Source organism: Oreochromis niloticus, linkage group LG3 (genome assembly GCF_001858045.2).
Source record: "Oreochromis niloticus isolate F11D_XX linkage group LG3, O_niloticus_UMD_NMBU, whole genome shotgun sequence".
NCBI classification, from domain to species: domain Eukaryota; kingdom Metazoa; phylum Chordata; class Actinopteri; order Cichliformes; family Cichlidae; genus Oreochromis; species Oreochromis niloticus.
The window spans coordinates 52,640,200-52,658,490 of record NC_031967.2 but is presented as its reverse complement, the minus strand read 5'-3'; the positions used below and the strand labels follow the sequence as shown (position 1 = coordinate 52,658,490).

At 41.6% G+C, this 18,291-nt stretch overlaps 1 protein-coding gene across 1 annotated transcript; it reads left to right on the top strand.

Moving 5' to 3' along the window:
- The first annotated feature begins 5,414 nt into the window (after positions 1-5,414).
- LOC112846437 (hepatitis A virus cellular receptor 2 homolog) lies at positions 5,415-9,713 on the top strand. Its single transcript, XM_025905965.1, has 3 exons — positions 5,415-5,593; positions 8,756-9,100; positions 9,339-9,713. The coding sequence occupies exons 1-3, from the start codon at positions 5,533-5,535 to the stop codon at positions 9,443-9,445; spliced, it is 513 nt and encodes a 170-aa protein (XP_025761750.1). The 5' UTR covers positions 5,415-5,532; the 3' UTR covers positions 9,446-9,713.
- The last annotated feature ends 8,578 nt before the right edge of the window (positions 9,714-18,291 follow it).

Here is an 18,291-nt window from a genome sequence, read left to right as displayed (position 1 = left end):
ATATATATATATATATATATATATATATATATATATATATATATATATATAGAGAGAGAGAGAGAGAGAGAGAGAGAGAGAGAGAGAGAGAGAGAGAGAGAGAGAGAGAGAGAGAGAGGAAGAAAGTAAATAATACCCTCACGGGAGAATCGATATCTCTCTATGAGCACACCGTCGCGCTGAGCTAAAGGATCCTGTCTATCCCGCAATATACGCTAAATTCTGTAAACTCTCCTTATCAATCTTGCACCTTCCTTGCTCGCGTACAAACGGACAGGACATGGCTGCGACAGACTTCCCAAATCCACCTTCGCTTTTATAGTCGTGGTCTCTCATCTTGATTGCACGTAGTAATTTACTATTACTACTCTAAAATATGAATTACATCTGACATAATCTACTACATGTAATAGAATGATTAATAGTACATTTCCCTTTTTTTCGGAAATGACCTGTATGTATCTGTATGAAATCAATAAAAGAATCAAATGCTGCATTATCTTTAGTTACATTGATAATATTTATTTATGGTAAAACAGTGGCGAAATATCGCTCTTGCTTTCATATAACTGCAGCGGACATACCTGAGTGGCCGCGATCTAATCCTGTTTACATAAACGCTTACGGATCTGTTGCTATGACAGCAAGTCCCAGATGAGCTTCGGAGAACCGAACGATCCAAGATCACGCGAAATCGTCAACATTCAAATCCGGCTAACTTACTTAGCGAGGTACGAAGAACGGGCCCCCAGGGCCTGGTTTCATCCTGATAAAAAAATATTTTTTCTTTTTTTGTTTGTTTTTGTTATTTCTTCTTGTAGGATCTTGTAATCCTGCTGACTTCTGTCCTACTTGTTCAAAAAAGAAGCTGGATAGGATCACACTGAACCACTAACAGACAGCAGGGGTGTCAAAGACGAGGCCTCCGGGCCAGGATAGACTCCAATGCTGTCTGCTGGACAGCTTTGGAAAATATGAATGATGGTAGAATTTTTTGACTGAACTCTATTTTCAAAAGTCTAAGGAGCTTGGAAAGAAAAGCGTCTGGACTTCTTTAAGTTGCTTGAAGACGTTTCACCTCTCATCCAAGAGGCTTCTTCAGTCTCAGGGTGGAGAGTCCCAGATCTATTTGCAAAACTTGTACAGTTAGAAAGAGCTCCCGCATTGCCATTCATACAACACCAAAATAGTTAAGAAATAAATAATGACATCACAGAAAAGTTCCTGTTTTTTACTGTCTACTGTACATAAAACAACAAAATGATCAATCTACAAAATCTTCATTTATTCATGAGTGTGTAACAGCTACTAGAATTGTTTTTTCTGTAATTTCACACATCTATCATGTAGAAAAACTCATATGTGCTGTTGGAATTGTGCCTTTTTTATTAAGATATAAAGATAGAAAATGTGTAGATAAACTTCTTTACACTGACAAATAGTGTCTGGGCTGACTAAACAGACTCAAGCGCAGACTCAGGGAAAAAGTTCAACAAGGATTTACTTACAGCACCAAGTGAATATTCACAAATGTGAGGGAGTTAGGGTTTCCAGGTATCCATGGTAAGGAGGGACAGGGACACCACGCTCCACTTCTGCCAAAACCAATCGCTCCATTCTTGCCACACTGCACGGCCTTCTCCAAACACGCCACGTCACTCTGCCAAACACTCACGGAATCCTAGGAAGGGAAACAAGGACAGGTTAAGGGAATCTATGTACGCAAACAGACGAGGAGACCAGAACCAGGACATCACAGGGAAACACAAGAGAAGGTTAGAGCCAGGCTACACTAACATGAGTTGTACAATAATCCAGCGACGAGAAGCACTGAGCCACTGCCTTAAGTAGCGGCCTGGAGAAGCAGGATAACGAGCCGCAGGTCAGTAATCGCTTGCAGGTGCGTGGGCCAAAGGCGGGAACACGTGCTGAGCTCCACTCAGGCTGAGAGGATTCAAGAGAGAACAAGTGAGAGAAACAACAAAACACATGTGGCATTTCTGAGTAGAGCTGGCCGGGGAGACACAGGTACCGCGACAGAAAGTGGACTTTCACTCATTTGGCCCACTTGAAGCTGAAGTGGACCATATCTGGCCATCGATGTAAAATGAGTTGGACATATTGCTGTTTTAAAGTGAACTGGGTTGAAAGTAGTTTTTGTTTCTGTGCCCATCTGTATATGCTGAATCTAAACTGTTTGGTATGGAGAATGAACTAGAATAGAATAGAATAGATTTCAACTTTATTGTCATTGCACATGTCAGTACAAGGCAACGAAATGCAGTTTGCATCCATCCAGAAGTGCTTTAGCCATGATATAGATATATTACAAATATATATTAGGAATGCGATATATATGTATATATATATATATATATATATATATATATATATATATATATATATATATATATATATATATATATATATAATCTGCTATTAAGCATATATATATATATGCTTAATAGCAGATTCTGGAGAGACACTGAGCCTCGCGTTGTTCACGCGCCGCCATCTTGGTCATCAGTTCCCAATTATCAATTACCATGGAGATATACTCATCATTGCTTAAAAATGAAGATTTTATTACTTATTTTTAAAAGGAGTGGACCTTTTAAAAATACTTTGCAGCTTCAGTCTGATGGTCCAGGCAGGTCATTATAAACAGTCCCAATCAGTCAAAATATGATTGAAAACACTGAAATTCTCTATATGTTCATTCTGTCAATGTGTTCTTAAGTTTGATACTTTTGAGACTTGAATACAAAGTTAATCATTTCAACTTTTAAAATCAGTCTGTTTATTACTCGGTGTTCGAAAGCTGCAGGACACTTGCCCTTTTGTTTCGACACATTATTCTGACATGTCGAGTTCAAAATAAAATTGATCCCATCATTGTTGTAGAGTGGAGCAGAGCCGACCTTAAAGATGAATATCTGCATTTGAAATGTTTGTTTCAGATTACCAGCATCCATCTTTTAAGAACTGGGTGGATCTGCAGGACAGACGGATGAAGGATGGAGACATCTCTTTGATTCTGAAGGATGTCATAACTGCAGACGCTGGAACATATGAGTGTCGTGTCAGCCAGAACAAGCCGCAGGGAGAGAACTCATCTGAAGACTGACCTCATCAGGATTATTTACCTGAGTGTTGATGTTCCTCCAAGTGAGGGAGCAGAGTTGAGTGTGTGTGTGTGTGAGAGAGATCAGAGGCGAAGCTGCTTCGTGGTTATTGATGCTTTTTCTAAAGAAGTTATTGATGACACCTCACACCTGTTTCTCACCTGCAGATCAGTCAAGAGAACACACAGAGAATGGAGGAGAGAAGATTGGATCTGTTGGACTCATGGCTGCTCTGTTAGTTCCTACTGTGCTTCTTTTTGGTGAGTTTTGATCTATAGAAAAGGTCTCTGAGTTTCCGGCTGAACTCTGAGTCGACACTGTTTTCATCGAGGATTTGAAATATTCCCAGAACTGGAAAGATTCCAATGAATGTCAAACCAACTCATTGTGATGCTCATCAACCAGCAATGGGTGGTTTTATAATAGAAAATTCACTTTTAGCAAACTGTGGAATTTTTGTCTTTTAATTCAGCGGAGCAACACATTTTTTATATATATTCAGTTTAGCAGCTCTGATCCTGAGTTCAAACCTGAGCAGGACACTCCCACATCTGAAAAAAACAAAACATGGCCGCTTCATGATCGAGGCCGTGTACAAATCTTACAAGATGAGGAGTAGTTCTAAATGTAAGTCTATATCTGGTCCCCAGATTAATGCAGGACTGAGTAAAACATGATTCTTTCTACATTGTATTTACATTTAAAGTCCAGCCTAATGTTCATTATTCTGTGCACTGTTCCAAGCCATTAAAATGGGATCAAAAGTCTTGCAGTCTTACCTGTGTCCTACATTTATTTATTTTTTTACTGTGTACTGAAAGCAACAGTTGAATAAAGTGAATAATGCTGTGAGAAGTCTTTTTTTCCTTGAATGCTTCATCTGATTTAGACTTAGATCTGAATCCTGGATTCATCAATCCAGGATTATGAAGTCGGCTTGGCTCTAAGTCACCATTCAGACATGCATCTGTGATTAAAGACAACCGCAGGAAGCTCTTATTACAGAGTGAAGAGTACCAATGTAAAACTGGACGTTTGTCACAGTTGGTGAATGGCTGTACTGTACTCAGATCTGTAGCTGAGTTTGACCTTTGACACCAAAGATTTCAAAGAGGAAGAAACATTCTTTTAATCTTGTTATTAGAGATGTTTCCAGCATTTGTAACTTTTATTCAGCTCTCCTTTAATGTTTGTTAAACCAGCAGAGACTGAAACTAACTACAGAAACTGAGAACAGCTCAAGCCCAGACAGGACTGTGCCTGTAGGCACCAGTGAAATGTGCACTTTTTCTAATGAAGTCATATCACTTTAATTTCCCTGCAGGCATTTGGATCAGTTAGTCTCCCTTCTTTTTATGTACAGTAGGCCATGTAGACCCTGTTCATTTTGCTGCAATGTTTAAAATGTTGTTCAAGTTAGTTTTAAGAATGACCAGGTAACCTGATATGGGCAAATAATCCCCTAAACCATCTCAGCATGGGTTATATTGTAAAGATCTACTCAAAAAAATCAGACGTGCCTGATGATGTTTTGTCTCCAGATTATTAAACTGCCACTGTTTAGGATTTGAGAAAGCACAAAAAACTGATTTTGAATGAAAATTTCTTTCTAAAAAATTACATTTTGGGGGCAAAACTGTACATGATAGAATATTTTATTAGTACTTTCTGGACATCACTGAATGGGCTTATGTCAGTTATATTTTGGAAAGCAGCTGAATTGTTATTTCTCAATGTAGGGTAGTGTAATAAAACCTAACATACGTTCATTGATGTTCCTGTCATGGTCCTGGGTCATTTTGACCCAACAGTTTAAGTGTCCTGCGTTTTCTGTCATATTTTGCGTTATGTTGAGGTTTCCTAGGATATTCTGTTCAGTATTGTTTATTCGATTTCTCCCCTGTGTTGTCCTCTGTGCAACTGTGTATATGGTGATGTGAGTTATTGTGCTTTGCTCTTTCAATCGTGTTCTCTGCTGTCTCTGTGTACTGTCTGTGTTATGTTTAAGATCTGTGTCTTGGTGTCAGCGTTTTTAGTCTCGTGTCCTTCCCACTCTGTCATGTGTAATTGTCCTCAGCTGTGTTCCCCATGTGCTTCCCCTTCCCTCGTTACTTTCTGTGTATTTATGATATATGTAAAACAGGAGCAGAGCTGAGTCCTCAGTCAAGCCCACATTCCTAGTTACTGCTGTTATTTCACTTTTATTTAACTTTCATGCTCAGACATGCATCTCTCCTGCCTTCCCACTGACTGTATTTTTTCCACTGCACACACACCCTCAACCTCAAATCAAACAAAGACTGTTAAAAGCAAGTTACCTGATATCTACAGTTTCAGATTTTGTTCCTGAAAACATCAGCATCCTTGGATTTTTAACAGCTGGAGTTTGAACTGGATAAAGGAGAAAATGACTGCAGTGAGTGAGTCGCTCTGCTGTACTCTGCTGCTTTTTGTCTGTGTGTCTGCAGGTAAGTACAAATTAACAGCAGTTCACTTGTAACACTTTTAACACACTACCACTAATAACTATTGATTGACTGATTGTGTTTAAGTAGGAAGTAAGAGGCTTGGTGGACATGGAGTAGACTATTTTAAAACAAGTAACAGATTCTGTGAACCTGATGTTTACTGAGCATTGAGTGAACATATGGTTACATTGTAACCTTTGTTCTCTGAGTGAGAGACTCTATTTCCACGACGTTACATTCTACATGTACGGGGCATGACCTTGGTCGTGGCATGTGGATACTCTCCACAGCTTACGTATAAAAAACAGCTGTGCAAACACTGGTGATAGTTTAATCAGAATGCATCTCCAAGCAGCCTGAAGAGAGAGAGAGTCTCTCACTCAGAGAGCCAAGGTTACAATGTAACTGTACGTTCTCTCTCATATCGAGACTATCTCTCCACTCCGTCACATATTCTATATGTACAGGGTAACTATATAAGACAGACACCCTGTGAGCAGACAGTGCACCTGAATCACAGAGTGAAAGTACCAATGAACTATTTACAAATATACATATATACATGCCACCTCGGTCAGGGCTTCGCCAGACACAAAGGCCGAGCCGGGGGGCGGAAGCATCAGTCTGCCAGACGCAAGACTAGCCTGAGCAAGTCCCGTAGGACGCAAGGACTGTAACTGAGTGGCCACTTCAGGTCAGCCCGCCACTGCTGCGGAGTGGATGGCCAAGTTCTGTCCTCAGAGCCAAGCAGCCGACCCACAACATCCGAAGACTGGGGATGGGCTGGTGGCTTAGTCCACTAAGAGTGAAGGGTCCAAGTGGGGCTGTGATCCAAAGGTCCATCACCAGGGCGTAGCAGCCACTCCGTGCCATCTACAGACAGGGGAGCAGCAAGAGTGAACTCGAACGAGACACTCGTGGACAGTCAGGAAGTTTCAGCTCACTGAGCAGGCCCCTGCTGGCCGTGTAAACCAGCGACACACAGGCAATACACCAGACAGGGAGCCAGCGCCTCAGGCTGGAGAACTCACCTGCCTGCTGATGTACCAGACACAGCGAGGTCTGACTGGCACGTAAACTGGCAAACCGCAGGCAATACTCCAGGGGAACACAGCCTGCAGCAGCAGCGCAGCCGCTGAAGTAGAGGGCCGAGCTAGGGATGTGAACCCAAGGTCCGTCCGCAGCATCCAGCAGCTGCTCCATGCTGTTCGCAGCAGAAGAGTAAACTCGAATAAGAACTGGTGCAGCCAGGAAGCTCAGCTCATTGAGGGGGCCCATGCCGGGTCAGCAAACCAGCGACCCACAGGCAATACACTGGAGAAGGAGCCAGTGCTGCAGGCTGGAGAACTCACGCTTGACGGCTGATGTATCAGACTGCTTTGACACCCGACAGCCTCCCCAGGAGGGATCACGTTAGAGGCAAATCACCAAGGGCTTCTGCAGTCCATGCTGGCAAGATGAGCAATTCATGCAGGGTTCAGGGGTTTCTCTGGATAATAAAGCATGGTCTGGGGACAAGCACAACACACACTGATCATATCCATCCTCTATCGGCATCGAAATGTCATACTCCAAACAATTTTGGGATGTATGGGCTTCCATACTTCTGCCTAAGCAAGGGGGCGGGGCCACATGCTAACCCAGAAACAATTACTATCAGGTAAGCTGGCATGAGCCGCCAGCTAAATCTCCCCTTCACTGTTTATTCCCACAGTGTGTTTGGTATAGTTTCTCTGCTTTCATGTATTTGCTTATCAGCTTTAATGTTGTGTAGTGCTTGAACATTAAGCAATGTAGCCCTGGAACCACTAGCCTCTGGGTCTGTCTGACAATATGCCAGACAGTAGTGATGGGATTTCCAGCTCTTTTTAGAGAACCAACTCTTTTGGCTCGGCTCACTAAAAAGAGCCGGCTCCTTCGGCTCCCAACTGGCTCTTCAGGTTGATTTGTTGCTTTAATTAATTAATTATCAACAACAATATAAAATTATGCACAAAAGGAATTACTAATGTAAAAGAAAAAAAAAAACCTGTGGTTTTATTTATGTATTTATATATAAATACATACGGTGGCCCCTTGAGACAAAGTATGTACAAACTCCAAAGCATATTATATGCCATATAATATATGGCAGTTTGGTTAATATAAAGCATAGAATTGAGGCACTTCAAATAATTCCATTCCAACATGATCTAGATTGGCTTTTTAGTGAAAGACGGTGGACTAAACATATACATGTCGACTGTGAAGATCTTCAAGTTCCTGGGTACCACCATCTCCCAGGACCTGAAGTGGGAGAGCAACATCAACTCCATCCTCAAAAAGACCCGGCAGAGGATGTACTTCCTGAGACAACTGGGGAAGTACAGTCTACCACAGGAGCTGCTGATCCAGTTCTACACAGTGTTCATTGAGTCTGTCCTTTGCTTCTCCATCACAGTCTGGTATGGTGCAGCCAGTAAACAGGACAGGAGCAGACTGCAGCGGACTGTACGGGCAGCAGAAAGGATCATCGGCACCCCCCTGCCCTCCATCCAGGATCTGTACCTCTCGAAATCCAGGAAACGGCAGGCAAAATCATCACAGACCCCTCACACCCTGGACACAGACTTTTTGATCTGCTGCCTTCTGGCAGATGGTACAGAAGCCTGCAGACCAGGACCACCCGACACAGGAACAGTTTCTTTCCCCTCGCCATCTCCCTCCTAAACAGTTGACCTGTCACACTGCTCCCACTGCCAGACTGCAATTCTGAAGAATTCATTCCACCTCATTTCATTTATGTATTTTATTTTTATAAGTTTAGATTGGTTATTTATTGTTGGTTTATACAGCTTTGCGTATGTATGTTTATGCATGTGTAATGTATATATAGACACGTGTGTGTGTGTGTGTGTGTGTGTGTGATTTACATTGCTGTGCTTGAGAGCCACCATCTACCGGAACCAAATTCCTTGTATGTGTCTGCACATATACTTGGCCAATAAACACGATTCTGATTCTGATGAATGTTTTGCAGACAAAGTGCAGGACTGACACTGAATCACAAAGAAAGAAAGAAAGAAAACTGTAGGCCAATGATCTCTTACTGATCTCACTCTGATTGGCTGCCTTAGAAGAGAAAATTCCAGTCTCTCTGCTCTGTGTTGTTTCCTCTTTCAGATAAGAAAAACATCACAGCTGAGTCTGGAAAGAACGTCACTCTGCCATGTCAAGCTTTAAACACCATCATAGGTGTAGAGTGGAGCAGACCTGATCTAAATGAAGAATATGTCCTTTTGTACCGGGATGGGCACTTTGATCCAGGCAGTCAGCATCCATCATTCAAGAACCGGGTGGATCTGCAGGACAGACAGATGAAGGATGGAGACGTGTCTCTGATTCTGAAGGATGTGACGACTGCTGATAGTGGAACATACGAGTGTCGCATCAGGGAGTCAAAGAGCAGAGGTATTCATGAAGGTGGCCCCAACAACATCATCACCCTGAGTGTTGTTGATCCTCCAGGTGAGTGAGTAGAGTTGAGTGTGTGTGTGATCAGAGGTGAAGCTGCTTCCTGGTTGTTGATGTTTGTTTCTAAAGATGTTGTTGATGAGACTTTGTAGAAAGCAGCTGGTCTGAGTGATGTGATCAGAGTGCAGTAGATAATGTCTGACAGCAGTTTGAAGAGGAAATGGATTCTGTTCTGTTCTTCACTCATCACCTACCTGACAGCTGACACCTCACACCTGTTTCTCACCTACAGGTCAGCTAATAATCGAAAAGGTCAGCGTGGGAGAGAAGATAAATGCTCCATTTGGACTCATAGTCGCTCATTCAATTTCTGCTGTGCTTCTTGTTGGTGGGTTTTGACCTACAGAAAACATGAAGACAAGCAGACTCAACTGAACCAGCATGTCTGAAATTTCTCTGTTTGTTTTTGTTTTCAGCTTTCAGCTTTATTTGTGAAATGCACGTTACCACAGGTTCAACACTGTAATGAAATGTGTTAGATGAGCATAAGACAAGTCTTTGAGCAGTGTAATACAATACACACTAATAATAGTATTGAGTATAATACACTAACACTATAGGTTAAATAAATATATAAATATAAAAGAAAAATTTAAGCACTAAAATTGCAGTTCTAGACATAAGAAGGAAAATAGAAATGTAACTCTTTTTTAAACAAGTTGTTGTGTTGATAAAAAGCTTCTGCATTGCCATTCATACTACACCAAAGAGAAGTCCCTGATTTCCCAACAACCCAAGTGGATTAGATGAGTGAAACTCCACTCCACTATAGTTTCACTATACATTTAATCCCTGATAGATCTTAAAATAAAAAAAGAGGTTTCCAACACAAATCTGTAAAAAAAACAACTCCCAAAAGTTGATTCTGTTCATCAGGACATAGCGATTTCAGTAGACTTCTTCAGTCTCAGCTGACTGCAGGTTTCCCCAGTCTTATAAACAGTACATTTGCATAATGACTGAAACCAGCCCACTGATCCTTCAGTGGAAGGTCAGTTCCTTCATCATAATTATGCAAATTCTAATGACGATTGATCAATAACCAATTCAATTCTATTTTATTTTTAAAGCGCCAAATCACCAAAAAAAAAAAGCCAACTGTTGATCAAAACCCACTGATCAAAGCCCATGAGTACCATTCACAGAGAGTTGGGGAATGGCTGCAATCACAGCATTGTTAGATGGTGAAAGATGTACCCTTAGGCCCCCTCCTCGATTCAGAGATGGTCTTTCCCTTTTCACGTAAATGGCCTCCTTGACTCCACGCTCAAACCAGCGTTCCTCCCTGTCCAGGATGTGAACATCCTCATCATTGAAAGAGTGGTTGTTGATCAATGATCATGAGAATTTGCATAATTATGATTAAGGAACTGACCTCCCAGCCCATTGTTCCTTCAGTGGGCTGGTTTCAGTCATTATGCAAATGTACTGTTTATAAGATTGGGAAACCTGCAGTCAGCTGAGACTGAAGAAGTCACTTGGATGAGTGACAAAATGTTTCTCCCACTGAAAACGCTACGTCCAGATGAACAGAATCAACTTTTGGGGATTTACTTGCCAGGATGATCACGTCTTGCCAGACGTGTGTCTCTCCCCCCTCCTTTCAGTTTCCCACTATCTGGTCTCGTTGCACTGCACACACTCTTAGCCTCAAATCAAAGGAAGACTGTTAAATAAATAAAGTAAATAATCCTGTGAGATGTCTTCCTTTTTTGCTGAATCTTTATCAGACATTGATTCTGTTTTGAAGCTCCAGGCCTGGTTTCATTCTGATAAAAGTAGATAATCTTATTTATTTTTTCGTTTTGATTTGTTCTTCCATTAATCATGTACTGTAGCTCACTTCTGTCCTGGTTATTCAAAAAAAGATACAGGATAGAATCACAGCTTTGAAAAAAGATATATTATTAGAGGATTCAATGGAAAAAGATTGATGTGTGATTGTAATCCAACTTGTTATCACCCTGCATGGGGAAATTTGACACTCAGGACTTGGCATGATTTTAAACACTGTTTACTAACATTTGCAGGTCTTTGTCCCGTCTTCCTCCCCTCAATCAAATCCAGTTGCAGCAGATGGCCGCCCCTCCCTGTGCCTGGTTCACTTGTCATAGCTTGAAAGTCGGATCAGGGCACCAGTCTATAGCAGGGCTACCTTGGAGAGACAAACAAGCTTTTGCACTAACATTCACAGCTGTGTGCCAATTATATTCACCGATTAAACTAATCCCACAAACTGCATGTCTCTGGAAAGTGTCAGGTTGTCATTTATCACCAGTTGATGGCAGGAAGTTTCAGCTGTTATCATTAACTGAATTTTTTTAACAGAAGTGCATGAAGGATGAGAGACAACATGGGATTGTTCAGTCATTGTTCAGCTCTCACCCCAAATGCCTCCCTGGAATATATAAAATTTCAAATGTATGCTATCTAATGGAAGTTGGCTTATGTGTAATTTTGCTCCTCAGCTTTTATAGTATTTATAGTATTTTATATATTGCATGGTTTTAATGTGAAAGTTGCCTCCTCCCACATACCAGTCTATACATTTCTGAAGTTTCCACACTGGTTGATGTTTCTACTCGGTATAGTCTGTGGCTGCAGATACTATTTGTTTTTGTTCTTTATCTGTTCCAAAGGCAGATGCATGTTGATTAGCCACAACAACTCACATTTTCCATCAGACATCTTCATGAAAATACCACAGAAGAAGAAGTGAAAGCAACGTTTCTCCTGTATTGAAAGCCGGAGCTATTCAGGATGCTAAATGCAAAGCACGAGGTTTGCTGAGACAAAGCTGACTGAAAGCTCAAGATTTTAATGTTTTATTTGATTTTTTTACTACCTTTTACAAAATGTATTGATGTGAAAAATGTGTCTTGTGTTATGAGTGTTATGGACTGGCTCATGAAGGTAAGTTGATTAAAAACAAACACAGACAGAAAATTAAGAAGAAAATGCCCTCTGGTTTGATTGGCAGAGCCGGCGAAGACCACATGGACCCCAGTGGTTGGATTACTTCACAGTAGAGTAGATGACATTTGGCTCCGGCTGAAACTCTGAACACACGCAAAAAACAGAAAGAGGTGAAAAAATAACCAGGTCTGCAGAAAAGCTCTCTTAAAATTATATTTATGTCCAGTTATTTTACCAAAACATAACAAAAAGTTTAGTTGTCATCATAACGAAAAGTTACCAGACCAACCAGAGTTAAAATAATATGGTGGTCCTCTTTATGTGGCCGGGTTTGCATTAAGCCAGCACTTTAAATTCTAAACTCAGTGACAGTTTCACTGAACAGTTTCAAAGTCCCACAAGTGAAACTCAGTGCTTCCTTTTTACAGATGTATGTATGTATGTATGTATGGGTATAATTGTTTAATTAAGTTTCTTTACACTGACAGAAAGTTGAGTTTCACTGCTCCACGATGATCACATGACTATTTTTGGCCCACGATGTAAAATGAGTTTGATACCAGTGACGGGCAGAGAACGGCTGCTCTGACCTCCCTGTGTCTGACCCTAGCTGACCACTGCACACAACAGGAGCCACAGACAGAGGAGACAAAGCATAGTAACCATACCTCTCATCTTTGACCTGTTTCCCGTGTCTTTTATGATGATTTCCGCATAACTGACATCTTCTGTTCTCACTGTTGAATGACCTGCAGCTGAATCAGTGGCCACTGGTATAGAAACTGCAGGAAACATTAAGAAGACAACGGTCAGTGTGTTGGTAGAAAAAAGGACAATGAATTAAACAAAAAACATGCAAACACAGGGATTCCTTTGAATCAGGGAATGGCTTTATGAGCTGGTCAGGATGTCAGGATGTTACACGAAGTACAAAATGAAACCTACAAATAAAATATGTGGTGAACAAAAGGCTGATTAAAGCATGGGCAGATCCGTGGAGGAGGGACTTAAAGGGTATAAAGTGATAGATCTGAGTTATTATTCACATGAAAGAAAAAAAGACTGTTGAATGAAACGGTGATTGTTTGTTCCATTGTGAACAGGACAGGATGAAAAACATGTCACTGTTTCAAAGCTGCTGTTTGTGGGGAAAGTTGGGAAATAAAAGAAAATGATGATCAAGATGATGCAGTTTGACCTTTGGACTCTGCCCAGCACCTGTTTTTGAGGTTTTCACAAAATAGGGATGTAACCAATGCAGGATTGGAAATATTTAAGGAAGTGGATTCTGTAAAGTGTTGTTTGATGAAACGTTTTTAACAGGTTGGTTAAAACTGAAGAAATCCTCAAAGATACCATTGGTGCATGAAAAAGTACCTGTGCTCCATCTGATTGGCTGCTCTTGACAGTCTGACCTTATGATGTCACAGTAGTTGTTTATCTGATGTCGAGTTTTTTTCTTACAAGCTGAAATGCAGCAAACTGTAAACAATAATAACGGATTTAAAAAACTTTTAAACATTTCTAAAATGGTTTTGAAATTTTAAATGAATTATTCTGGTTCTCACCTGGTTTATCGTAAACATACTTTCTCCCCAGCAGAACCATTAAGAACAGCATAAGCGCAAGGCAGACTGACCCAGCGGACAACAACACGCACATCAGAAGATAAAGAGAGGTGGAGGCGGCTGTGGGCGAAGGCGTCGCAGTTGGTGTCTTTGTAACTGTCTCATTCAAACCTGCAGAAACACAGACAGGTGAGTGTGTCACCTGTGACAGTGATCCAGCTGGATGGAGACTCTCCATGACCGCTGATGTCACACTTGTAGAGGCCTTCATCAGACCTGGAAACATGCTGGATGGTCATGTGACCTGTAGGCTGCTTCCTGATGAGGGAGCCATCTTTATAGAAAGCAGCTGGGAGGTTGGAGGGAGTGGTCTTTGTTTTACAGAGCAGAGTGACGTCATCTCCCTCCATCACAGGGAGGACAGGACTCTGCAGGATCACTGATCCACCTCAACAGAAGTCAAGCTTGGGAAGGGCTCTCCATTCTGTGAAAGACTGTGGGGGCAAATGCGGATTGGCCAATTTTGGCCCTCAGGCCTCATGTTTGACAATGTTGCTTAGATGTTATCATCTCTGACTTTCAACTCATGGTCACCTGTTGCTGGAAAATGTGCACCTGGCTTAAAGAGGAACTGTGTAATTTTTAAACCCCTTCACAGTGGTAATCTTCTCTCCCCCCTCGCTGTCTTGGGATTAGTTTTAAACCTTTTTTTTTTAAGGTGTTACAGCTGTTCACACCCCTGTCAGCCTCTCTTTAGCTTCCTGTCACAGCACGATGGTTTCAAATAAGCATAGATGAAATGCCTCACTTTGTACCTATGACACATCTCTTTACAAAAATACAACTTCCATCATATCTTCGTGGAAATCAGTGATTTTCCTTTAAATTATGAGACCTTCTTTAGAGAGCTTTGCAATTTCACATGCAAGGTCGGGTAGGGAAGTGCAACACTTGGACCCGATTACACAATTGTTTATGTATCCCTTCTTGGTGAAAGCAATGCCCTTTGTTACAACCATCTCTGTTCTCCACTAATAGGATTTTTTTTTAGAATTTGTATGTATGCAGAAAAGAGTCAAGACTGAAAACTAAGATTGGATGCTGTTGGGGTTGAGGCTTTCAGTCAGCACTGCATCGTTGGAATCATGGCACAGGCTCGGGAACACTACTCAAAGCCATCAGCAGTGAGTGCAGCTCATCGCTGCAGCCATCTGAAATTTAGACACCAGCTGCTGCATCACTGTAATCTGACTTAGCTGAAATAGTAGAAATTCAATTCCTTGGTAGAATTACAGCATCTGGCTAAATTGCTCATTTGTGTCGAACCATCCACCCACGAAGTTACATCCTGCGACACCTCACATCTGTTTCCTCCTCGTGCTTATTGGAAAGTGCAACAGAAAGTTCTCTCAGAGAAAACTCACAAAACTTTATTATAATAACAAAATGAAAATGTGGAGGACAAGTTGTTGTTACCGAAACAGCTATGGCTTTAAGAAGCTACAAAAAATCTAATATCATTTACAACCTCCATGCTGCGGTCCACATGTCAGTGTAGTGAAATCATTCAGCCCATTACATCCCTGATCCTGTGCTGCAAAGTATGTTCAGCAAACCCAGCATGTCTTTGTGTTCCACTGGTTATAGTCTTTTACTCAGTGCGTTTTTCCTGCCTTTATTTTCAAGCAGGATTTATTCTGGGGGCTGTTTTCAGTATTTTAAACATTTTCTTATCAGAATACTTTATTGATCTGGGGAAATTATTTGGTTACAGTGTTTCAGTACAAACAGGAGCCGTGGTAACCGAATCCGCTCTGAAACAAGTTATGTTTGAGGTGAGAGATCAACAAGACCTTCCGTCACAGAAAAATTGGTTTTCAAAGAGAGCATTAGCAAGAAATACAGACCCACAATAACAACGTTATTCCTGCATATTTGATCTTTTGACTGTATTTTCGGCTTCATCTTAAACCTTGATCATTGTGTGAAAACACAAGAAAAAATAAGAATTCTTGCACAAACATGTGCAGAACTCCATCTTTGTGGTGTTTCTGATTCTGACTGAAATCAAGCACAGACCACACTGCCTTCAGATTACTGAAATACAATGAAAAGCAGCTCCTAGCTTCCTAGTGTCTCAACTTTTCTCTCCTGAGAATAAGTGCTGATTCTCCTTATAAATGGTCCAACTGATAAGGAGCATCAGTGAAACAAAGCAAACAGCATGAACACACACGGAGCTCACCTTGCAAAGAAGAGGCCATGGAGCCGATGAGGAAGCAGGAGAAGATCCACATTTCTGCAAGAGACACTGCTGAGGCTGCGATCTGTGTCTGCATGATAGAGGATGAGCTCATGGTCTGCTTTCGCAAACTCCCAGTGCTCACATTTGATGTCAGTTAGAGGAAGTGGTTGTGTGCAAGGAGCCAACACCTCTTTCATTCAGTAGACTCACACACAGACCTAAGATCAGCTGTTTTCTACCCCGAGTGAACAATCAGGAGCTTTTCTCTTGGTTCCTTTAGCACCTTCAGTGACTCTGGAGTGCTCTGTCTGCTCCTTTACAGGATACACTACTCCTTACACCTCTTACACCCCAACTCTTTGGGGTAGCTGTAGCTCAGGGCGGTTCACCTACTCACTGGAAGGTTGGTGGTTTGATTCTAGTCTGCATGCAAATATCATTAGGCAAGATATTAACCCCATGTTGGTCTCGGATGCATCCATCGGAGCGTGAATGCACGTGAATGTTAGATAGAAGCACTAAAGACCTTAGATAAAGTGCTTGTGTGATTGGGTGAATGCACGAGTTGTATAAAGCGCTCTGAGTGCTCAGTGAGAGTAGAAAAGTGCTCTATAAGAACCAGTCCATTTACACCTTTACGTTTCCTGTACCGGCACCTACAGGCTTCTTTTAATGACGCTGACATGTTTAATATCGCATTACATTCAAAGACTCTAACATCACTTCTGGTCAGCATGCGACCTGAGTAGTCAGAGGAAATAACTGCTACGGTGAATTTAACTCTGCTTTGACCAGTTTCACCCCTCCAATTGCCACCTTTAAGTCGCTAACACTCACAAACACTTTTCTAGTGTTTTGAACACTTTTTGACACTTTCCACTTGCTTCTAAGAGTGCAAAAGCGAACAAAAAGGAGGACACTAGCTTAACGCTGGAGGCTATCACCACACTGCTCCAGCAGCACCAAGATGAGTTAACATCTGAATTTAAACCTTCATTTAACGCCCTCGAATTAAAACTGGACCAATTACAACAAGCCCTATAGGAACAGGCCGAGAGAGTTTTGTCCTTGGAGCTTGTAACTGAAAACCTGAGCCAACGAGTCACTGATAGCATGTGTGGCACTCTTCGTGAAGAAAGCAGCCAGCTAAAGAACAAAGTCACCATCCCGGAGAGCTGTAGTAGGTGTCAGAGCATCCGCGTCCTCCCTGAAGACACTGGAAGTGGGCGCACCACTCACCTTTCTAACATTCTCTATGAGTTATTTGGCAAGAAATTGCCTAGAAATAGTTAAATCTCCGGCGGAGCTCGATAAAGCATACCGCTACCTCAGGGCGCAGGGAACTAACCCTCTCGTCCACTGGAAAGAACCCCAACGTACATGCAGCAAGCCAAGGGGGATGTTACCTCTGTAAGCCATTTTCTGCTAGTGCAAGAACACAGTACAGATATGTAAAGAGTTTTGATTGTGAAAGGCATGGACGAGAAGAACCCCTTTTGTCAAAAGCGTAGGTTTTCTCTGCAGATCGGAGGGTACAAAACTCACCTGGTTCTTCACTGAAGGCAAGTAGGCGGGCAGTAAGACCTGGGGGAGTGAGGGAGGACAGAGGTTCATTTAGGAAACAAAACTGGATTGTAGATGGCAGATAGTTGGTGTTTTTAACCACCGCCTCTGTTCAAAGATGGTCGCTCACAGTGGACATAGATGGCTTCTTTCACTCGTCTTTCAAACCATCTGTCGTCTCTGTCCAAGATATGTACATTGGCTTCCTCGAAAAATCCATGGCACAACATAGAAGAGGCACCTCCACAGGGCAAGACTCGGTTGTCCATCACATCTAAAGGACAAAGGTCACTCTTTCGAGGACTGAAGAAGTTTCTCAGATGACAGGTGAAACGTCTTCAAGCAACTTAAAGAATTCAAGCAACTTAAAGAAGTCCAGACGCTTTTCTTTCCAAGCTCCTTAGACTGAGAGGATTTACGGTTTGTCGCTTCTTGTTTCTATCCCAGTGCACTGAAACTGGTGCTTCTTTCTTGACGCTCAGTATTTGACACAGAGTTCAAGTTACTGCTGCAATTATGATTAATATTATAATAACTTTAATATTGGCCACATTATCTTTACATTACCAAAGGGAGATGACTTTAGCCTTATGAACAACATAAGCTAATTGTTATTTACTAGCTAAGTTTGAAATGACTGTTCAGTACAGAAATGAAGCCCAACAATCATGTTTTTACAGCCCTGTGGTCTCAGCCTCAGATACTTATCAAATCAAACGAAGCTCATATAAAAACAAAAAGATGAACAAAATCATATTTCTCCATCATTTCTGTCAAACAATGCTGTGTGAAACATTTCTAGTTGCCGTGTGTGACTGTGTTGCACTCCCACTGCTGGAAACCTGACAAATAACAAAAACAAAGTCCAAAATAAAAGCTGACAAACAGGTGAA